Below are 25,923 nucleotides of genomic sequence, written 5' to 3' on the forward strand. Positions count from 1 at the left end.
ATATTCTCTGATAAATGTATCGTCCTCGTTCCGCCTCGTAAAATTGTAGCAATTTGGAAAGACCTTGAAAGTCATGAGTGCACAAATTTCAGAATCAATATATGAGAATTGTGCGTTTCGGAGAAAAAAAAAGTATTGGCGAGTAATAAATACAAAATATTTATCTTTACCGATTAATTCCATACATATGTACAAGAAAATCAATTATATATTTTGGACACTCTTCTGTCAATTGATTGGAACGAAAATTTTATATAAAACTACAATTGAAGTCACAAATTCACATTAATTCCATTTATGTCCATGACATTCCATTATTGTGAATTGAGTTACCGCATTTACAAGCATGTGAATGAGCATATCGACAGAAGATGTAGTTCAAAATTTTGATAGGTGCAATTAAAATTGATCGATGTAAATAAAAGTAGTTTTTTTTATAGATCTTTAGATAGTTCAGAATTTCGTATACTTTTACAATTTAGATGCTAATACTGGAAACAATATTTACCCAAGTTACTTTTCTTAATAAACGAGGTTAGATCTGTACAAAAATACAGACGGATAGACGGCCGATGCTTCGAAGGAATTATTCCAAATTTGGTGTGGATTTATATTTTATCCTGTTGGTAATTAATCTGTGTACCAAATTTTATTTAATTTTTTTTTCATATTTATCGCTTTCGCTTGTACTCGAACATCTACACAAAAAAATCTTCTTTGAAATTTTTCTTGATAGAAATCTACAAATTTAATGTAAAGGTCTTATACCAAATTTCATCCTTGTTGCTCAAAGTTTTTGAATTCTCGTGTTCAAGACGGACAGAAAGAGCGATAGACAGACAAAGTTCCAAAAATGTGTTTTTCCGACTTGGGGAGATCAGAAATGGAGAGATTCGTCGAAATTTCGAATTCGGATTTTTTTTTTTTACAATTATAATATTTTATCTTGTATATATCGTAAAAGGGAAAGTAAAAGGTGTCATAAACATAAGACTAGCAAGCTCTTTTCGTTCAGCTTTACCAGCTATGCATTTATAGGACCAATATAAACTTTTGCTACTGATAAAAAGCAAACTCATGTGAAGCATATGTGATTCTTGCTCTCTAATGAGTAATTTATCCGTTAGCCACATCTGCTTCAAGCAGCAAATTGCCCATTAATATTGCAAAAAATGAATTCTTTGGCGGCTTTTTCCGAATCATATATATACTAAAGGAATAAAATTATTAGAGTAGTAAAAGTATAAAATTTTATTCGGCCTAATGCTCTTTATAATATCTGAATTCTTGCAATATTCAGAAACATATGTGTAATGCAAATGTTATTTTAATTTAAAATATCTTTCATTTTTAATGAGAAATATATATATACATACAAAAGTCTTATTATTTTAGTATCGTTTGATAATTATGGGGTTGTGGTTTAATTATTAAGCTAGTTGGTTTAATTATGAGTTACTATAGTTAATTATTTTCTAACAAATTATTTAACTTTCATTTGTCAGTTTGCTTTAGTCATCTGAAAACATTGGTTAATTATTTCACTCGTTATATATATATGCCGCATTCAACAAATAAAAAAAATTATTATATGTAAAAAGCATCTTTTATTTTTTAAACAATTATTTTTCTATCTTTAATTGTTTTTTTATTTCTAAAATTGGAGAATATGGCATTTTTTTTTTCTTTTCTCACATTTCTAATTTTAATTAGTTTTAATTAAAAAGTCTTTCTTAAATGTAAATATTTCAGAATATTAATTTCGTTTTTTTTTTTTTTTTGCCAATGTGAATATACTTGGTAATATTAATATGCAGGAATTATTAATTGCTGTTTTGATCATTCGATATTCTTTGAAAATTCAATTAAATATTATAACTTTTTATTGATAATGAAAAAAATTAACATTAAACTTAAAGCATATTCAAAAAAGATTGCAGAAGAATTTTCATATTTAAAACCAACATTAGAAAGATGATTGTTTTGATGATGGATTAATAAAACTTATATAGAAATTTTTACGAAATTACTTCTACTGTTATAATCATACCATGCTCTGCTCTTTTTTTCCTTATTTGAAAAAAAACTATAAATCTTTTAAAATACATTTCCTTGAAATAATCCATTACTGTAAAGGTCGTGACAAATATTTGAGATGCATTTTCAAATTTAATGAATACTCAAAAAAATTGTGATATCAGTGAGATTTTAATAAAATTGTATAACATTTCAAAAAATTCTTTCGTTCTTTCTTTTTGCTATAAATAATGATTCGATTTTCTGTACATGGATGGTGCTAATGCAAAAGCTTGATGCTCCATAAATTATGCATTTGCATCTTGATATGCTTTGACAGCAAGATACTACTCCACTACAATGAGATAAAATTATGCGCGACTGTCATAAGATAATGATAATGTCTAATGATTGAACTGTCGATTGTCTAATGATAGAATTCTCCGGCTACATTTATGCTCTAATTCTATGGCCGTCCCACTCTCCAGTGTCATCTCGTCACAAGACTTCTTTTTGTGGGGAGAGTTAAAGGATGCAAGTAATAAGAACTATTCCACAATCTATGTTAGACGATATATCATTCAAAGTTGATAAAGAATTCAATGTGGCTAGAGTAATTAATGTTACCGACATTGACTTGTGTTACCTATGTAATGTAATTTCGTAATCTAAAGAGAAGTATTTTTTGTTTTATGACAAAAAAAAAATCTGCAATGCATTTTTAAGCACTGCCATTGTCTCTATACAATTCGCATAGTGCTTTTTTTTTCAAATTTGTATACTGCTTTGTGGGTTTAGATATTTATTAAATTTCTGATTTACTAGCTGTTTATTTATGACAAAAACACTTAATAATGTGCAACGCAATTTAGTGAAAATCTCACATTAATATCTCAAATTTCATGTTTATTGATTTTGAAATGTTCAGAGATTTCTGGCGCACTGATAATTTTTGCCTGGTATTTAGTAAAATTAAATCAGTAGTTGAAACGAAATTCACATTTTTGAAAGATGACTATTTTGGATTATATAATAAAACTGAGTCGGAAAGTTTGAAAAATGTCAGTTACTATAACCATTACTAAATAGATTTTATCAAAATAGTTATGAAATGCATGATATTAAATATTGAAAACCAATTTGATGTAAATTGTTTCAGAGTTAGTTGAGAAATCGCACGATTTAATTTAACAAATTAATGAAGTTATTTGAAATTTCTTTGTTGTTTTGATAAGGTTTAAATTACTTTATTATTGTGTTATGGGCACTTTAGTATCATTATAAGTAATGCAGAATAAACTTAGTCATGCAGAATACAAAAATCATTCACATAGTTACTGGTCTTGAGAAAGCGTTTATTAATACCTTTTTTTTTTATTTTAATTGAAAGTAAATTTAAATTTAAACATTTTTTCGTGATAACTTTGACACAAAAAGCATTTTTATGCAACTTTAAAGTTTGTCATTTGGCTTTCCAATGATATATATTTTTTTTTAATTAAAGTAGGTGACTACGTTGGAAAGTCAATTTTTTTTTTAAGGAACTATGATTTTTTTTTAATCTAATCTTCTTAAGGTTTGAACATATTTCTTTATATAACAGTTAGAATTTTGTTTCTAAATCTGTTTTTTGGGAAGTTACACCAATTCTTATGTTTGCATTAACGTGCGTTTTATTGTCATTTAACATCTTTAGATACTATTTCCTAAAATATAGAAAATGATCATTAGATTCCATTTTTTTTTTAAATTCAAAATTTTAATAGAATTTTTTTACAAAAAAAACTTCATAAATTAAAATCTAATGCATATATTTTTTTTTGTTCAAATTTAGTATAATAATTTCTCAATACGTTCTGCAGAACCGGAGAATAAATAATCTATTCATTTAGAAATATTTCATAGTTGTTTTAGTGCTTCACAGAGTGGGAAAAAAATTGAAAACTTCGAACTTCAATATTTAAAGAATGGATAGAAATACTGCTTGTTTTTCAGTTCAGGAACTAGAAAATAAGTTTCTTAAGCTATCTTAAAAATGTAAATCATTTGATAAAACTCTGAACTTGAAGACTTTTGTTTTATACCTCTTTTTAATAGACAAAAATAACTTTTCTCCAATTTTTAAAATACTTTTCATACTTAACTGGTTCATTTTGGTTTCATAGATGGGTTTTCTTCCATGTTTTTTAGGCAAATATTTAAAAAAATTAACGATTTTCAAATATTTCTTCAAAATATTAATCCAATACATAGTCACTTACATTAATACATCATTTTTTAATTTAGTTTTAGATAGAATTATTATATTATAATTATATATAATTTTTATTATATGCTTTTATAATATTTGCAATAAAATATGAAAATTGGGAGTAATCAGTGTGAACTCTTTAATAATTGACTTGTTTCTTCAAAAATAGATATTCAATTTATTAATAACTAATGCTTTTGCATATTTCTAAGTTTCGATGTTTTTTAACACGATGTTTTTACAATGATAGTCATCTGTAAATCATTGTACTCAGAATACAACGGCTAATACAATCAGGGTAGACGAAAATAAGATAAATAAATGAAACCTAAAATGCTATCAAGTTTCTCCTTTGAAGTTTTGAAACTTCTTTAATTTTTTTCTTCTTTTTAATATATTTCTTAAGGAATTTTAGAGCGTTACGGACATTATTTATCAATTATAAACTTTCCTAAAAGAGGAGCTGCTTCTTTACTTTTATAATGTAACTCATTTTGCCATTCCCGTTTCTTTGAAAATGAAACCGCCTGTAAGATGAGCAAGTTGTTACTTTATGCTTAAAATTTTGACGCTTCTTCTAAATTTTGAAACCGAATTTAACAAACACTTCCTCTTTAAGTATCACCTTGGCACTTCATCGATCGGAATTCCAGTCAACTCAGCCCCTGATGAGAGGAAATTAGATACCACGGTTCCTCCCTTTCTGATCCTGCATATGCAGCTAACTAACTTCTGGTTTGAAGCTGATAAGGTCACTAACTTCCCTATCATCTTTGCAGAGATCATTAGCTTTGAAGCCGGAGACTTTCGCCGGAAACTTTTTCCTACCAAGAAAACTTCCCAAAGTCGGCGAAGAATAATAATAATAAAAAAGGAAGGGGAAAGTATATCCACCAAAGACCAGGAACTGTGGAGGAAAAAGTACCCCCCGCCCCACCCAAAAAAGAGAGATAATTTCAGTTGATAAACATTCAACAATTATCGTAGCCTTCTGCAGAAAAACTTCCTCTTAAGTCATTAGACGTAGAAAAGTTCTTTTTCGTTCGTTGTCAGGGTTACGTTTTCTCCTGGGGGTCCATGAGGAGATGAGTTCTGGGTATTTTGAGTCACCCCAATCTTTCTGAGTCAATAACTCCTAACGATGAAGATCATAATGAAACCGAGTCCTCGGGATTCCGTTTAGTGAAGAGTCGTATTAAAAGACTATGCGGAAATCAGACCACAAAACTCACAAGTGAAGTAAGTCATTCCCAACCAGTATCATAATATGTTCCAACCTGATTTTTGCCTAATTTAATCTTGCTGACTTGCACCACTAGAGCTCCTCTTCTATCTTTTATCTGTCCGAATACTGAGTTCTTTTCTTCTTCTTCTTTTTTTTTTTTTTTTTTTTTTTGCAAGATTTCTAGAGAAAGTTTTGTGATTATAGGTAGCATTTCTCAATCCATTTGGAAAGAATAGTGAACTGAGCATCTTTTGAAGATCATTTACTTTTTTAAAAAAAGAAAAAGCTTACTTCACAATTTTAATGTGCTTATATAATGAGATGTCTTTGAAAAGACTTCCTCCAACGAAAAAAAAAAAAAAAAAAAAAAATCGGAACAATTTTTAATATATGCTTTTACTGAAATGCCTCATCAACAATGTATCTGAATTTTCATTGGTCTTTCTACTATAATGAGCAACTTCCTTGAGCGGTCGGTGCTTTTTAAAGCATATTACTACTGAATAGCACACATTTGAAACAAATTGGCTGTACTATCAAATGTACGGAACGTAAAAACTAATTTGTTTTCTAAGAGCTTATTTATAACCATTTCTAAAATAATGAGCTCCTATTTAATAGCTATTTTTTAATAATTCTTTCTGAGAGTCTCGAAATGCATGTATTTATCTTCAAATTCAAAAATCTTTTAATAAGTAATATTTGCCAATTATTTTAAGCATTTTCTATGCTGAATACTGCTTCACTGTCGCTGGTAGCTTTTTTTCGATACCTTATCAGTAAACAATCTTGTCAAATAACTAATGCCCTTAAAAAAAATTTCAAGGTGACTATTAAGTAACAAATTTATAGATCATCGGAGTGTTGCTAAAAGTCATTAAATTGGAAGAGTTAGAAAATAGAGTTAATGTGTTTTTGATGTTTTTCAATGTTATTTGTGTAACAGAAAAAATTGTATATGCTAATATGTGTTGCATTTATTATGTATTTATGATTCATTGATATGAGATTATTTTTTGTTACGGAAATGGCATTTTAAAACAACAAGAACATATTAATTTGGTTTCTCTTCATACTTGGATATTTCCAGCACTGTACTAGTTATATATATATGGAATAGGGTCGTAGCGTGAATTTTTTTTTTTTTTACTTAATTTAAGGAAGGTGACTACTTTTCAGATTATCACTTCAATATTCAGGGAAAATAATGATGCGAGGATCAAACTTGTTGAATATTAACTACACAATAAATGATGACTTTAAATAACTCTTCAATAAAATCCAATTTTTCAATACTTTATGTTAAAACTTTCCCCTTTAATAATTTAAAGTTTTATGATATTGATGTATATTTAAATCCAGTATTGAAAAAAAATGCCATTTCTAACTGCCTTGTGCTGATTTTGCTGAAGGAAAATATCTTAGGGTTTTTAGTCTTTTAAATTACGAATGTACATGAAAGTTTTTCTTATATATACACGGCTTTTAGAAATTTTGCTACTGCAAATTTAAGTCAATGTTAAGATTACGTCCGACAAGCGTTAATGGCTTGAAGGAAAGGTTTTTCCAACGGAGACCCTTTCAGACCCTTTTCAGTTCAGACTCTTTCCAGCGGAGATCCAATCAGACCCTTTCAGACCCCTTTCCAATTCAGACTCTTTCCAGCGGAGATCCAATCAGACCCTTTCAAAATTTCACTAAATCTTTATTAATCTCCTGTTTTAATAATCTGTTCAGTAAAAGAGTCTAAAAATATTGTTAAGATCTTTAGGGATTTTATCTTTATATAACTAACCTAATATTCTGGTAAAATATGTTTTAGAAATTATAATTACCCCGCCTCTGAAAATGTTAATCTGAAATCACTTAATTACGTATTCTTAATTAGTTGTTTTAAATTTAACTCAGGTTCAGAAAAACTAAGGAAATAAGATATGGCGCTCAAATTACAAATTTTAGATATATGATTTTGTGATTATAATTATAGTTATGTTTCAAATTTTGGGTTCACTTCTTTGAAAAAAAGAAAAAAAAAAGTGTCCAAAAACATTTTTCTTTCTGGTATTTGTCTTCTGGCGATTTATCGCTTGGCAGTGATAAATCGCCAAAGATCGCATACTAATAGGCTCTTTCGTAATTATTGTTTGAGAATTGCTTGTGGTTTATAATACATAAACATTTTTATTAGAGATTTACGAAAAAAGATCAGGGAAATCCCTTTCACTAGCTTTGGAAATAGTAACTTTACAATTATTGGCTAAGTATTGCATAACATTTTTCTTACGTTTTACTTATAACACACGGTTTACGTTTTATATTACTGTTACAAACTTGCAATTTTTGCTTCCCATCACGAATCATATACAGAATTGGAGTCGTAAACAAGTAACGAGTCGTCGAGAGGATAGCGAAGCAACGGTGGAATAGTATGGCGAGTGGAGCTCAAGTGAGTGCTGAACTGAGCTGTGTGCCGAGTCATTGTGTTTATTGTGGAAGCAGCATCGAGTCCTCTGAGGAGTAGCCGGTCGTGTAGTAGTGTGCTGGCAGCTAGATACAGTTAAAACGAGGAGACAATGGAGAATTTCAGCTGTTTGGAGAGACCTACGTGAGCGTAGAGTGAATTTAGGAAAATTCCCTCTCCTGCTGGATTCTGTCTAGCCGCTTTGTGTGCTGTGGTCGATTACTATTTGTGGGCTACTGTTTGTTGTAGTGTGTTTCTGTGTATTGTCCTGTGCGTTCGGCTCGGCTTTACATATTTGTCGTCTGTGTCTTTGTGTTTAGTAAACGTCGCTGTCATTTTCTACTAAAGAAACTGCTTATTTCTGCATCGACCATCAAATATTAAAAGAACTCGGTGATCCGTAACATTGTTATATGTAGTTAAGAAACATTGCTACATAATTCTGCCTTTGGTGATTATTCAGCTAAATCGCTCGTCTGACAGAGTACAATTTGGAAAAGAGAAAGTAAAACAGATTAAACCGAACGACAACAAAATAGAGTGGTGCGAAGAACTAACTTCAGGAAAATTAACCACGCGACAATACTAAAAGAAATCGCGTGACATCTTTCGACCTCCAACTAATTACATGGGAGGTGCTACTAAATGGGGCTTTATGGATTAGCTTCTTTTTCGGCCTTCCGCCCATTGCCTACCCTTCACCCCTGTCTGTAGGGATAGAAGCAGATTGAACGAGAAGTCGCCCGTAATTGGATGAAGTTGTAATGTAATGCCAAGCGACAGTAGTTTACAGTTTATAGATAAATTCTCATGCTTATGATTCTGAAAGAGGGTTGATAAGTTCATTTAAACAAGTAGCTTGTAAGTTCTAATGATCTGATTAATATATGTTTAGAAAATGAATTGCATGCTGAGGAATGTATAGCTATCGAATTTGGCATATAATTTCAGAATTGATATATAATTAGCCGCCTTTGGCGACTAGTTGGAAAGCCAAGAATACTGCCTCGTTTCAATTTAAATTTTTTATGTGTTATTTGATATTTATGATTTTTCTTTCAAAAAAGATATTTATATAATGGAATTAAGTCCAACATAATATCATTCAAATAGATCACTTAGAGAATTTTTAAACTGTATGTGACCTTTTGCAGTAATAAAATTTTATTCTTTGATGGATTTATGTAAATTACAACGGCTACTGTAACGTCATGATGTTTCTGAGTTCCGCGGTGTGACAAAGTGGTCACGAGCACCTCCACATCATAAATTGGAAATTTAATTATAATTTGTAAGTTTAAGGGAGAAATTAAAATTAATCAAAATAGTTTAGACTTGTGCATAAAACTCTAACGTCATGAAATTTGGTATAATTTATTTGTTATGATCGAATTATTAATAAATAAATAATATTTTGATTATTTATGGGGTAATAGAGAACTTTAAAGGATCTACGTTGCACATGCCTTACTATGGGGACAGATTTAATTATCTTTGCATTCAGCAGAATCTTTCTACCTTTGCTTTTAACTGCGAAAGAAAATCACGTAATTAAAGAATTTGATGGAGCATCGAAGATGAATTTCATTGCAACAATGAAATGAATTATTCAAAATTATACAAAAATATCGCCAAAATTCAAGATGAATTGCTCGATAAATAATTTAGTATCATTAAAAGGACATTTTTAAATTTTAAAATGATGGGGAAATAACATTTGTGCAATGATATTTCCGGAAGTCAAAACGGAAAAACATCAAATTCTCATTAATTTTAATTAAAAATTTAAAAGTAAAACGATTTGAGATGCTCATTCCTACACTCAATAGTCTTAAATTTGACATTTCTAAGTCAAAGGATCAGCCTGTAGAGTGTTACACACGCTTTGTCCATTTTTAAGTAGACATTGAGAGACATGATTGAAACTTTGTTTATCAAAGCGTGCATTTGAATACGCAATTGAAATGTCAATTTGCATCTTTCTTTGTAATATATATATATATATATAATATGCAAAAGATAACTAAATATATAGTCTACATCTATTTTCTACTAGACAAAAGGTTAGGCGAAAGATTGAAGCATGAGTTGGATTGGATCACTTTTATTGCTTGACAAAAAGATGCTTTCAATGATTCCCTTGAAGTATTTGAGCATTGTGAGAGTACAGTGAGTTTACAGGACGAGAAGCTATTAACAAGTAATGAAAAGGTACGACTATTCTTTTTGTGAACAGCATAGTCCCTCTGTCCCTTCAAGACAGGCAGTAAAAGGGACACTTAAAGGTCAACATTGTGTGCAGTTATTCTGCCCCCCCCCCCTGCACAAAGGGGGTTTATTATTGCTCAGCCGTACCACGAAACTTGACCTTGGATCTTCACTTCTATTCCGCGATAGGTCATAAAAGATAGAAGCTTCCTTCTTCAAGCCTGATCGCAGTTGAAAAGAAAGCAAATAGAACGGTATGAGTAGGGTTGCTGTACGTCCCTACATACGGGATTGTCACCGTATTTCACTACTCAGCCGGGGCTGCAGAGCTGAAAATATATCCTATGTGCCTCGAACAGCGCAGAAGGAAAAAAGAATAGGCAATGGCAGTTTCTCATTTACCATATTCTTTTTTTCTCACGATGTTGTATCAAAATTATGTTACATAAATTTCAGTTTATGAGTAATGATATTACTTGTATATTTTATGATGTTAATGATTTAATTATTACATATAGATTCCAACTTAGTAAAAAGATGGTTGTTGTGAAGATCTATGATGGCTCCACAATTGAGATTGATAAATAATCATGCGGTGTAACTAATTGAAATTAACTAAGGAATTGCGGTGTAGCTATAAGGATGAAAACGATGCTTCTATAAAATGCGGTTTTTTTCTATGAGAAGGGGAATGGAGTCACCCCACTACCAACGGTAAGCATCGCGTTCCGAGTTCTTCGCAGTTCTGGAGGGTCATGACCCGCGCAGTTACAAAAAAGGATCAACCCTAGAATGGGCGCTTGCCAACTTGGCGCGTTGGTAGCAAAGTACTGAACAATGGTAAATATATATATTTTTTTCAAAACAAATTTAAAATATTTTTAAGTTGATTCGATAGAATGATTTAATTTATTTAATAAAATTTTTTTAGGCAAATATAAAGCAACATTTGAAAATTCGTTACAAAAGTTATGTATTTGCTAAAAGCTTTTATCAGTGTTTTATCATTATTTGGATATACTAGCTTTCGCTTGTCAACATCAAGTAAATGCTCCTTTTGTCGCAAAACTTCTTATTTCAAATATTTATTTTTTGTATGAAATGCATTCATTTTCATCACGGTGCAAATGAAATTTCCATTCGTGAAGGGTGTAAGGCAGAAAGGCAAAGATACATGAATATTAAATCTTCGCTCATAAAATTCCCATTATTTAGAATGTGATTGGTACTTAACTTTTTATGCTCGATTTTATTCAATATACATAGATTAGCTGCTGTAACAAACTTATCGTTATATGTCAACTCTGCCTTCTATAAGATCATATTAATATTTGCCAGTTAAAACTTAATTATTGTAGAAAGATTTGAGTAAATGAATAATTAAATCTATGTCCCGATGTTTTTTAAATTTTTAACTCAGTTATATGTTCAAATTAGAGAAATACCTCTGGATTGCATTTTCCCAAATTATTCATATACTTTGAACTTGAAGTGCAAGCCTATTTTTCTATTAATATGTCCATTCAATGAACTCAAGCCCCTTCCCAAAAAAAAAAAAAAAAAAAAAAAATACCAACACTAAATATGCAATTTTATTGTAGTCATAAAATCTAAATCATTTAATAAACATGAGTTGAAGCTATAACATAAAATATTTTTAATATTTAATAACTGTTTTTTAAACTGAACTCTTAACAGTTAATCATCACTATATTTAGTATGTAAAAATTTTAATTATACTAATTGAGAATTTGTTAAATATAAATGAAAATTTTAAAGAAACGAATGATAATTAAAAACAATTATGTTAATTTTATCAAATAATAGAATAATTACATCTTATATTATCCATCCTTTTTATCAAAGATATAAGATATATATATATATTTTTTCAAACAACTTTCCAAATTTTCAAACTTATTTAAAATAGCCAAAATCCTTATTTTCTCTCCATCTCTAATACTGCATGCTTTCTAAATTAAAAAAAAAAGAAACAATTTATTTAGTGCAGATAAGTTTACAGTTTCAATTTCGCACCTTGTTAATTTTGAAAGTTTAATTAAATGTTTGGTATGAATTCTGGACAAGATTAGAGTTGTTTTAGTTGCTTGTTGTTTTAATTAATCTTTTTTTTTTTCCTGTTAATGCTGTCTTTTTACATTTGAAAGTCAGCACAAAACTTAATAAAATAATTTAATATGCCTATTTACCACAGTATTTCGATATTCTTAGTTATAATTTAAGAAGGAAAATATATGTGTCCCTTTATATATATGTTTATTATTTTCTTAATGAATCTCCGAAACAAGAAAGTAGCAAAATGAATTTTGCAAATTGCCATTCTGGAGTTCATTTCTAGGTCAATTATGCTATCGCTTAAAATTCAAAAACAATTATTTCATAAAATATTTAATTAAATGAAATATAAAATCTAATATTAAATATAAAATAAAAGTAATGTATAAATCTAATATAAAAAAATGTTTTCTTCAACTTTTTGCCAATAACTTCTGGAATGATTATCAAATGAAAATTATTTATATATTGATCTTAACATCATTAATTTATTTTTCCAATCATATTAAAATGTTATACATTGTTTAACAAATTTTCAATTTATACTAATCAATGTTCAAGGACATTCAAGGTTATAATGTATCTTTTCAACCGAAAGCAAGAACAAAAGACCAAAGAGAAATTCCTATTTCTTTCTCCCTAATTTGAAAAAAGTCTCTTTCGTTTTATTTTATTTTTATTTTAATTTCTAATTCAACTTTGTTTCTTAGGCTAATCTCATTTTAAAACACAATTTATTTAAAATTATTTTCCTAAAATAAGAAAAAGCTGAATAATAATATTCGAAAAAAAAAATAATAAATAAATGCATTCCATTGTTGTCCTATCAACATTGTTATTAGTTCATCATATTAAATGACTGAAATTCAAACTGATAATCTCATTTAATAGATGGTTACTTTTTAAATGTGAAAACGATTTAATGTGTTTTAATATTTTTTTTTATTTTATTAATTTGTAAGTACTTATTGTTTCTACTAATCTAATAATTAATTGAACGTAACGAAACATACAGAAATTTGACCATTTATATTTGATTAAATAATCATGTAATCCTTATAATAATTTAGTATTCATAGAATTTGTATTTTTTTCAAATTTATCTCGAAAATCGGAAAAATAAGTATTTTTTTTTTTTTTATCAACCTGCTTACAACTTCTTAGGCAGCTCCCCAATTTGCCTATTTAGAAATTCGCAACTGTTTATAAATGGCATGAATTTGTTAATAAGAATATAAAAGATAACAGATACAGATCATATACTTCCACAATTATATTAAAACATAATAAAGTTTTCGATTCAATTTAAATCACAAAAATATTCATTAATCGTTTTCCACTAGTAACAGCAATTCCAAAATTCAATTCTGTCAAGCGAAACTTCAAAACTTTTCCCCACGAATTAAATTAGACCATATCAAACTCAAAAAAAAAAAAAAAAAAAAAAGTCGTCTTCATTCAAAAAAAAAAAAAGTCGTCTTCATTCAAAAAAAAAAAAAAATATTTTATTTAACTTCGTTTTTTTGTTCACAGAAATCCAATAAAAAAAAAATGTACAGTAATTTACTTTACTCTTTCACATCAGAATTTTATCTTATTTATATAAACAGAACCAACCGTTCTCAAGTTCCTTTTCCAAATTTACATTCTTTTTTTCGTCCTGCCGAGTTAGGGAAGGAGGAATGCTTATCTCGTGGCTAGGAGCTTTCACAAGTTTCGCGCTATATTCCTATTTTGCCGCCCACGGCTCTCAACAGAAAGGAAAGACAAACATTATTCCATGACGGTTAAGATAACAAAGTTTCTGATGTTTCTATTGTGTCTTTTCCCTTCCCCTCGAACTAGACGCGAGGCCTTTCTTTCCTTTTGTTTATTTTAACAGAGTGCAAACTCATTTCTTCCCGGAATGACCATGGTTTGAGAATACTCAAATCACATTAAGTTCACTGGCGATGATATGTTTAAGCGAATGAAGGTCTGAATTGCCAAGAGTTCGCTTTTGTTGTTTTTAACAAGAAGTTTTTGGATTTAGAAACTAGAAAACTAGCTTAACGTTTCGTTGGTGTAACATTTATGAACAAAAGTTAATTACTGGAATAAGAATCTTGGAAGATTATGTAAAGAAAATATTACTAGTGGTGATTAATCTTCAATGGTAATGAAATTCTTACATTTTAACTAGAAAATCAGTTTTTTTTTTTTTCTCAAGGGAATTTTGTCATTATCTGTATGCTTCTTCTATACAAAATAAAACTGGATTTTGTTTTTGTTTTTCAAGTTAATTGAAAAATTTCACTTGCATACTAATTTCAGTTTTTTGCAATATGCAGAATTAATTCAAAATTCAACTTCAGCGTTAGAAAAGTCACTTCTACTTTTCAATTCCAAAGAAGTAAAGATTTGTTACTCCTTTTCATTTTCTAAAGGAGGGTTGTTTTTTTTTAATTTTTATCTTTCTGTTTTTGAAACTTATGAACTTAAATTCTTGCCCAATCATAAATTTTTACTTTATTTATCTTTTTAATTTCATATGTTTTTAGATAATACTTAATTTTCGTAAGAAACTGACAAGATTTTGATATTTTAAGTACCATTTTTATGTCACAATGCCTTTATCTCTTGTTTGTTTGACGCAATTAAAAATGCACGGTTCTTGGATATCCTATTAAAAAAAAAACATCGATTCACATATCTGTATATCTGGAAGCGGATTACTTTTCTTCATATTAATTATTTTATTAGGTATTAGTTTCGCTGATTCGGTCGCTAAAATTCCAAGTTGTGTTTTCTAATACGAATTTTGTCCATGATGTTCAAATTTGTTAAGATTAATGCCCATAACTATTGTCTTGCCATGTCAAACATAAATGATATCATAAACCTGAATTCTAGATACAGCCATTTTTTTTTATGAAACTATTTGCAGATAAATTTGCATAGGCATCTTCTTTGTGCTGTTCTTTAACTTAGCAATGCATGCGAAATAAATCCAAGAGAATATTTCTACCTTATTATCTGCCATACTAAATTTTTTCCCCGCATAATCATCTTGAAAAAAAAAATTAAGAATGAGTTTCAACCATTCAATTTTACCTCTACATTTCTCTGACAATACTAACTTTTTTGTGGTATTGTCATTGATTATTAACTTTGGGTAAATGTTAAATAATCAAGCTAAATCGAATTTGTTATTATCATTTGTATTAAAATTAAATCTCACTATGTTACTAAAGAGATTGATATTTATTAATATCCAGTGTAACTTTCAGGGCACTTTAATAAAGAATTAACCATTATCGGCAACCCAGCTGTTCGCCAACAGATCTAATTATATTAATTAGGTCATGCCAACAAACTTTGATGAGCAATGTCTCGTCACAAAAAGAAGTATTTTAATTTAGCATTGCACTATAAACACAGAACGTTGTACATGAATAGCAATGCTTGCAAAGTGATGAAATAGATCAAGTTCTTAAAGCTCGGATCTCTGGCAATGTTTTATTTGGTGATATCTCTCGAATTTTCAAAAAGTTGAGGGATAGTTAGTGAACAGTGATGAATATCTCGGAATCCTTAGCATTTATTTGAAACAAGGATTTGCAAAATTGGCACAAGTGTTGTAGTTGGTGGATTCTACCAAGGATTTCCGCCATAGACATTGATTGCACAGTGAAATAATGTATTTAAAATTTCTCTTGCAAATAAAAAGCGGTGGAAGGCAGATAAACATTAATGTTGTAGTTAGAAATCATGAGTTTTCATGTTTAATACAAAATTAAATTCGTAAAAATACGATAAAAATTTCGTCAATAAAAATTGACGGAATCGGACAAGTTATTGGGACTGAGAGATTCATTCCTCGATTTTGATGTTTTAAATGCATATATAAATATTTGTACGTCCACTACTGCAAACATATTCCAATTATAATGTTTTTTAGCCTCTACTAAAAACCTCGTATTATATTTCTTGCAATAAATTTGAGCTAGATTCAATCTCTACTAATAAAGATGTGTCCTTGGGTGAGTTTGTATGTGTTCGATAGCTCCATAAAGGACAGAATGTTAGAATTAGAGCTAGTAAATTTGCTACAGATAACTTTGGAAGGTGAAAAAGTGCACCTCGATTTTTTAAAAGATTTAATTATAAATTTAGCGATATTTTGACATTTTTTCAGCGTAGTTACTGAAAAGTATTACAGCCCCCAAAGCTATCAAATTCAAAATCATTGATCTTAAAATTCAAAAAGTTAAATTTTCAATGATTTCAATATCGTTGCTACATAACTTGTTTGGGTTCAATTTTTAAAAATATTATAAGTATATTTTACAATATATTCCGTTTCTGTAAAACTCAAAAATATCTAAAATTGTTTCTAAAGTTGCTATAAATGTTTTATTCTGGATTTTTCTTTCATTATTTAAAATGAAAATACGAACATATAAACTCATTTTCCCGCTTAAGTCGGTTTCTATGTACAATATGCTTTTTTTTATAAAAAAAAAATTGAAATCTTATTGTACATAAAGTACAGAAGCCATTGAAGATCACATTTTAAGTGAGATTACAATAAATTAAAGATAATTCGCTTATTTAACATGATGTACAGAAAGTTACTGACATCTTAAATCGTAAGAATTCCTTGTCTATCACAATTTAAAGTTTAAAATTATTTATCTATGGAAGCCATTAAGACCAAATTACATAAAATATGGAAATTTAATTCTGATAAATCAGCTAATCGCCAAACTTGGCTAATAAAAATAAATTCTTATTTATGGTATTAATGATACATATTTCATTGGCAATCAATATTTTTCAAGATCATCTCAAAATTGTTAATAAATAAATATATGTAGAGATTTGGCATAAAATAAATGATAATAAAATTTTTTTGGAATTATTTTATTATCAAAATGACATTTTCATCAGAATTGTACATCAATGCCTATATACAAAATGCATTTCTCACAGACACAAATATGCAGTGAAATACTTTATAATCAATCTTATAAGAAATAAAATACAACTTAATGGAATTGCAACTCAAATATAACTTGCCACCATTTTGAAAACTGTCATAACATCCAGAGACAAAATATCAATGATCACTCCAAGTAATTGGCTTTAACTGATATTTATATAAAATCATTTTGCATATAATTCTTTAATTTTGATTTTATAGTGGTAAATTCAAAATATAAATTTACACATTAATTCAGTAGAAAATAAAATTTTTGCCATTTGCCTTATCTCTTTTTCATTAATATGTATTTTTAGTAATTTGAGTTTACAATACTAAGTACAAATTCAATAATAAAACTTCTCGAATATCAAATACTATTGGATTACCGAATTAAAAAAAAAGTTTGATGTCGAATAAATTGCCTCAGATTAGTTAAAAGCTTTGGAAACTTAGTTCCATTTTATTTATATATGTAAAATCCTATAAAAAAGATTTTTATCAAATCAAATTCTATGCACTTTAAATATAAAATCAAGTCTTTAATGTTTTTCATAAGCATTAAAATTGATACTGAAAAGAACATTGTTTTTGCTAAACAAGACATAAAAGTCTCAGTCGAAAACTAATAATTGATTATTTGAATTATTTTTTCTTAACATATTTTAAGATGCTAAAATATCGTAATTTATTTTTGTTTCGACAAACTCATTTAAAAAGGGGGGGGGCTACAAATTACAAATATTAATTAAATTATTGAATAATATGGTACCTAATTTTTGTAAAATATTATTTATTTCTGTATATTTATCTTGAAATAAAATACAAAGTTAAACTTATTTTGGCATTGGGCATTATGTCGAACTGATTGTTTTGTTAACAGTTTACTGAGTGGTAACTTTTGCTTCAAAAGCAGTGGCGTAGCGCAGAAGGGAAAACGATGGAGTAAAGGTACAAATGTCCTATATGCCAGTCTTGAGGAATGCTGAAGACAAATTATCAGTGCATTTATTTCACTTTTTAATGACAAAAATGAAGAGTGCGGTAAAATATGCTTTCCCAAGCACAATTCACACTAACTATGCCATTGCATAAAAGGTAGAAACAAATTTTGCAGAACTAAATTAAATATATAAAAAACCATTACAATACAAATTGAACAAATTGAAATGTAAAATAGCAAACATTTTTAAATACAAAAGATTATTAATTTAATTAAAATATCTAGCATCTAAAGATAAAAGGTTACAGATAAGGAACATTGATATTTTACACATTAACAACACTCACAAAAATATCAAACATGTCTGTACAGAACGTTAGTCATTTTTCAGCGACACAAAAGAACAATTTTGCAGTAGACATAGAATTTGAACACCAATAAACACTTATATCGATAACAAGCATCATTCTGTTTAGTATGAGTTCAGCAAATTTATCAACACAGCCTTATACTACTCAAAGGCCATCGTCTTTATTTCTTTCAAGCTCGGACGAGGTAATCAAATTAATTTTTTAAACATTTAGTGCATAACACAAATTTTTTGCTATATTCTAGATTTTACAAGCCCTTTTACCAGTGGTTTAACTTGAATAGATATGATTTGATAGTTAAATTTATTATACTACTTTCATTCAATTTGAGTATTTCTATCTCAAAGCATTGTGTGATATGAAGGTGATTTGTTTTACAGTAGGTCGAAACTGTTTGATTTAATATTAACAATTCATTAGTTGCAATATCTAATAAAAACTCATTGCAGTATGATAGTCAAACTATAGTATTTTTTCCAACAGAAAATACGCCAAGTATGGCAATTCACAAAATTCTATGCCCTTTACTATACCTTTATTGGTTATTTGGCGATCGTTTTAATGGTTGGCGAATGTCAATCAATCGTTGTCAATCAATGATTGCAACTAACGAATTGTTAAACACATTAAGATAAACTTACGTTTCTTAAAATTTCAAGGTAAAAAAAAGTATTTTCCTATGTGTAAGTAATTTATTATACGAAAGTTCGAATTAACTGTTTATGTATACAAGCAAAATGCAGAGAAAAAAAAAATCTTGATCCTGGAAAAAGTTAAGCTCTTTTGTAAAATTAGCCAGGGAAATTAAGTTCTCCATATCATTTAATAATAACAAACAATGTAATTATTTCTGCAATTACGTTTATCTGACATATGTAACATCAAAACAATTTTGCACATCAGCGAACATGAAGTATACATATATATATCAATTAAAGCTGTCTTCAAATTATTTCCACAGCACAACCAACACATCATAAACATGAGTTTTGACAAAGTTTATAGCATTTCAATAATGTGAATACCCACAGTTCATAGAAAGTTGTTTCAAGGGCCATTCACTGCGATTTGATCTTTGGTACACATGACAACAAATGCGAATTGTCAAAATTATGCAAACAGTGCATAATTAAAAATGTCCACACATTGTTGCTGTCATATAAGAGCCACCAGTCTCATTAACAATATTTTACAGCAGTCTCGTGAGTATTATTGAATTTAAATAAATTAATCCACTGATCTTCAAGTGTTTTTTCGAGTAGAGGAACAACTTGTTCCTTTCGCAAGCTCTGGCGATCCAAGTGGCCATTAGACTGGAAGCAAACATCAAGATCATCATACTGTAGTAAGTGGAATCCTTGGTGGAATGTACAAGAAGATTCAATTGCTGTTGGCAGCAATTATAGCGACGCCTGCTCGTAAACTTTAGGCTGGAACTGTATTTCAGCGTATTCGGTTCTGTCTCGGCGAGGTGGAGGATTGTGTTTGGGCTTGTTGTGTCCGTTCCTCGTTTGTGGAACTGGATTGGGCAAATCCAAACTGGCATACACCAATGAAGCTTCGTTCCTGTTGTCATTTTTATCAGGCTGTAATAAATAATAATATTAATTACAAATCTGAATTTGCAACAATATAAAGAGTTTAAAATATAAAATTATAGGATGAAAGTCAATAGTAAATGGCTTTTAAAATTTTTTCATAAATTAAAAAAAAATATTTTTAAATAAAACTTGTATTCTATACATCATTTTGTAAATAATACAGATTATTGCTTGACTTCAAGTAAAAAATATTCAATTTATGAAAAGAAAAAGAAAGAAAAAAAACTCTGTTGCAAAGTAATTGTATTGTACCATTACTTTGGCATGCCTTTTAGAAATAGGATTTTATTTTTTTGATTAAATATTTAAAATAAATTTATCATAAGTTAAAAAAAATCCAGTAAACAATTTAAGGTATTTTTATTACAGCTTTTACAGGATATTTCATTTAATTAATCAAAAAACGTATTTCAGGCGATAATCTGGTAAATGAATCTTTGCTTGAGTTAAGTAGATTAACTTAATATTTTGAAATTAGAATTTTCAAATTTTATGAATTAATATTTCTAAAATGATATATGAAATTTTAAATTATCTATTTTATTTCCATAAACTAGTTTTATTGATATTATTAATTACGCAGATTGCAAAAATATCTGTAAATAGAGTTCCTTGAAATTTATCATTGTTTTTTCAGTCTTGGGCCTTATGTTATAATTTTCTTAAGCCATGTATATTTACATGAGAAATTTTAAATTACGATGAAACAAATTTCTTTGTTTCAAAAAAAAAAACAAAAAAAAAACTACATTGATTCTTAGTTTACAATTCGTGGAGGACATGGAAGAGAACATAGTTTTCTTTAATGCAAATGATTCATTTGGACTGCTAGTAGGATTTTTGGCATGTTTTTGAGTAAATTTTTCAATAGATTTTATACAAGTGAAAAGTATTTGAAAGCATGGATGACATTTGAGTTCACCTCCGGCACTTTGCGTTTTCATAGACAAGATAGTGAAAGCATTTGAAAGGCAAAATGTTTAGTATGTATTTTGTGTAGTGGCGTAGTGATAGCGAGAAAGAGGATGTACATGCCTCAAGATGAGATATCAAAATATTTAACACCATTTGTAAAGTCAAACTTTAAGAGAAGGTCAAAAATTAGTACCACATTTCTTTTTTACTAATCTCGCATCACATTTCTCTGGTACAGCACTTAATCGAAAAGTAAGCTTTCGCTTAATTTTACAGGATACTTGCAGCATTAGCTCTGTTGCCAAAATAAATCTTAGATAAGATCATCAGTTAGATGAACACTTAAATAATTTTCGATTGATGAATCAAAGTACAGAGAAATAAATAATGGAGATGGCTGCATCTAACTAGAATCTTCAGTATTAAATATAATTTGAGGTAAGATGAATGCAAAAAGCAAATTATTCTGTCCTATAAAATTATTCTGTCCTTTCAAGACCTTATGGAAGACTCGTGGAGAAAGAATCCTGCAGCTTTCAGCAAAAAATAAATAGGACCTTTAATGGCCCGTAAATGGCGATGATACGATATCTTCAAGGCCAGGATACCCTGGTTGGTAGAGCGTTGGATTCGCGTTCCTTAGGTTATGAGTTCAAACCCCGCCGCCCGAAGATTCCCCGCGTGCTTGGTGGCTGACGCAAGTATAAATCTGTCGTGGTCAAAGTCCTCCATGTCGAGAGTAATACCACTGGGGGTATTGGATCAGGGGTGATCGTTCTCTGATTCAGGTCTAAAATTACGATCTGTGGATAAGTGAATGAAATGCGTGAATGAAGTCCGCCCTGTAAAAAGGGTTTTGACGTGTGTGTAGCTAAGTCGTTCTCTTGGCCCTAGATGGCGCTACTATAAAAACAGGAGACGTTGCCCCACCGACTTAAAATCACTGTGTTCGTAACAGCGGGCTCGTCGATGGCAAGTGCCATAAGAAACAACAAGGATATCTTCAGTAAATGCGTAATCAAGAAACTAGTAAAATGAGCAAGTCGGCAACCATAATTTTCTGAATTTGAAGATATCATCTGCCAATAGATCGTCAAAGAAGAGCAAAGCCATTGGTTATCCGCAAGATTGACATAATATTTAACAGTATAATTAGAAGAAAGAAATCATTATAACAGAGCCTGCATTACTTTTCCCGGCGATATGATCCATCATTATTTTACATAATTAATGATAAATTGTATTTTAAAAAATCATATCTCAAAAATATATAACGCTCTAAAACGCTTTTTAGAATAAAAATTTATTATAAGATTAGATTAGATTCTATATTCAAGAAAACATGATATCTTCTGGCACTATTTATCCTCGCTATGTTGCTGAACTTGAGAAAAAGGATATTAGGGTTCCGAAAATATTGAAATGAATACGTGACACATTTGGTAATCAAATAGAATTATGGGTAAAATCTAGATAATTAAGGTGTATCTTTCCGTTTAATACGCGATATAAATTAATGAACAAAATAAAAATTAAAACTTTTAAGACACCTAACCTAAATATTTTCCCAGATTTCTATCTAGCAGAACTCATTTTTTCCCCTCTCTTAGTCCAATTGTTGCAAGAATAATAAACTTAAACCAATAAGCTTCCCCGTTTCTTCAGTTTTCCATACATCTTTTCACGTAATCCTCCAAGTAAGGAGCGATTCTCTAACGCAAACAATGGAAATTCTGTCATCTCCAGCAGGAGAAGTAAGGCGCCTTTTCTCATTAACCTTAATTTATATTCCATTCCCAACTTTCCCAAGGTTTCTGCATACTACCTGGTCGGTTTTAACCTTGTATTTGGGGTTCTGTCTGCCAATTACTTGTCATTTTCGAGGATAGAACCTTCATTAGCACCTTTCACAGGCATAACGCCGCAAGTCATTTGCTGGAATGAATCATTGATTGGAAGACAATACTATTGCAACGTTTGTTTTGGAAGGCTTATAATTTTTAAATTGCATGCATCTGAATCTTCACATTGTTACGATATGGCGAAAGGGATTAAGAGGCTTGGGGCTGAAGAGAGATCTTGGACCTTTTAGATGCCCGTGTTACCTGAGGTGTTATTGAAGAAAAGGGGTGAGCGTTGCGAAATGCTTTATTTATAAGTAATGGCTAATTTTAGAATATTTGGTAACGAAGTGAAAAGGAATGAATTATAGAACTTTAGAATAGATGCAAATTTTATTTAATTCTATCTTATTATTTTGGCCAGAAAGGTGGCAAGGATAAGTGATATTTTCTTTTGCCCCAATACCATTTTTGGATTTATGAACTGAAATAAATTCATGATAATTTTGTCCTTGCGGCATCTTTCAAGGCGACGTCTGAGGCATTTATAATATCTATCTTCCTCGTTGCTATGCCACTGCAGTCGAATATGCAGGAGAAACATATTGCAGTTAAAAGAATATGTATTTGTATTCTTTATACATATAAAATATACATACACCACTCACAAAGCGTCTGCAGTCATAAGCAACAGTTGAGTTTAAATGTAAATAAACAGACAGAAATAATAATTTGTAATATGTCCCGATTTTGCTCAGCACATTTAAAAAATGAGGCGGAAATAATAATATAGTTATAGAAAAATCTCATTGCTTTCTATTATACTTTTAGCATGACAGCAAAAAGAAATACTTTAATTTTGTGTAATTTATTATTTATTAATTATAAAGGACAATGTTCTAAAACATTAGTATATCAAAAAGCTTTTAAAAATAATTATTTAGAAATGGTTGAATTACAACAAAAATTAATTTTATATTTGCTAATAAAAAATATATAAAAATGAAATTTAAGACCACTGATTGTTAATAACTTTTAAATAATGAATTTTTTCTTAACTTTGAAATTATGATTAACATGAAGTTATTAAATCTTTCTTATATTAAAAACCGCATAACTATTTAGAATAGCTAAGTAAGTATCAAATTATAGTACTAAGCAATTAGCTTCATTTTTAAAAAAAAATGTATTTTCGTTTTATGATGAAATATATACAATAAATTCAATTTATTTTCGACCCCTTAAAAAGGATTTTCAGAGTTAAATTTCTGATTTGCGCAGTTTTCCCATATCACACATGATCCAATAGCTATAATTTTAATCTTAAAATGCCACTTAATCCCTTCCAGTAAGATTTAATGATTGAAAATTGTGCATGAAATAACCATTTAATTTTCATTTAAGAAAATTTTGTAATTCTTGTTGTTGTTGCTTCTAATGGCACTTGTCATAGACAATCCCACTGACTTTAGAGGTCAGTGATTTTAAGCCAAGGGTGCATCTCTTGTTTTTTCCGTAGCGCCATCTAGGACCAAGAGTACGACTTAGCTACACACACGTCACAACACTATTTACGGGGCCGACTTCATTTATGCATTTCTTTCACTCATCCACAGATCGTAATTTAGACCGAATCAAGATCCAGTACCCCTCGTGATATTACTCTCGACATGGAGGACTTCGTGACCACGACAGATTTATACGTGCGCCAGCCACCACACACACACGGAGAGTCTTCGGCCGGCAGGGTTCGAACTCTCAACTGAAGGGACGCGAATCCAACTCCCTACCAACCAGGCTATCCCGGCCTTGTAATTCTTACATATTGTTCATTAAAATTATATTAATTATATGGACATAATCATAATTCGTAAGTTCATATTCCACACTTCTTCAAAAATCTCTAATGACTTAGTCCCTAGTTTTCGCTTTTACACCAAGCACTCCCCCATTTTTTTTACTATTATTTCAGGCACATTATCTTATTTTTTTTGAAATCCATTCTTCTGATGACGTGTCTGACTCCATAGCGAATATTCACTAAAATCACTTATTTGTCGATAAGCCCGTTTTCTTCTTCTTGGCAATATTTAACTACATAATAAATAGTTTCATTATCGGCACCAGATAAATATATGCTTATTTCTTCTGATTTTTCTAAATCCCTCCAATCAACTTGATTTTCATAGTGTGCATTACTCTTATTCGTTAAAGTGTTTATCTCACAGCATATTTTCCCTCTAGTATAATGGATGTTTAGGCTAAATGATTATAAGTATGAAATCCACTGACTAACAATAATTTGGCCATAACTTCTACCAGGACAATCTAACGTAAACAATATGTGATGCCGATCTATGATATCAACATAAAAATAAAAGTTCGACCGGATTCAGTACACTAGAAATTTCAAACCAAATTTACTATCATGTTCAACAGTAACTTTAGTCGCATGGCGAATATAGCTCTTCATTGTGCTATATGATATGAAAAACCAACGAGGAGCTGTACTCGTCATTTTATTCTCTTCCGAAACGCGGAATCCTCTTATCTGAGTTGTTTTAAAAAATCGCCAAATTCTATTAATTCCACCTTTTTTTTTTTTTTTTTTTTTTTTTCCCCCTTTGAAATTGTTATTGACCAAGCTTTTGTCGTGTCTCTTTTCAATTACCAAGCTTCGGACGCTTAGAAAAAAAAAATTCTTCTTTAATCCTATATAAGTTAAATTATGTTTTTAGAATGAATTATGTTAAAATAAGCTAAATTATGTTTTTTATCACGATCACATTTTTTTAAGATTAAGCAGCACAATTTTCGTTTATTTTTTTATTATAAATGCATTCCTACAATGGATGTTTTTTTTTTTCAGCATACAAAGTTATTTTACTAAAGACCACAGAGATGCCCCCCCCCCAAAAAAAATCACGTCTCATAATAAGTAAATTTAATTTCTAATTTTTCTCAAACCTAATTTAAAGTTTGTAATTTCGAAAGACATTTTTTATCAGTCATTGTAAGTATAACAAATACTATGTAAAATTGAAGAAGTTGA

General features: G+C 29.5%; 1 protein-coding gene across 1 annotated transcript in view; it reads right to left on the minus strand.

Annotated features, from left to right (window-relative positions):
• Nucleotides 1–17,147: 17,147 nt before the first annotated feature.
• The window catches only part of LOC129980965 (kin of IRRE-like protein 1), a 497,116-nt gene continuing 488,340 nt past the window's right edge, over nt 17,148–25,923 (minus strand). Inside the window, exon 12 of the mRNA XM_056091509.1 lies at nt 17,148–20,100. Coding sequence (XP_055947484.1) covers nt 19,915–20,100 — 186 coding nt within the window. The 3' untranslated portion in view covers nt 17,148–19,914. The remainder of the gene's footprint in view (nt 20,101–25,923) is intronic.

Source organism: Argiope bruennichi, chromosome 8 (genome assembly GCF_947563725.1).
Source record: "Argiope bruennichi chromosome 8, qqArgBrue1.1, whole genome shotgun sequence".
NCBI lineage: Eukaryota > Metazoa > Arthropoda > Arachnida > Araneae > Araneidae > Argiope > Argiope bruennichi.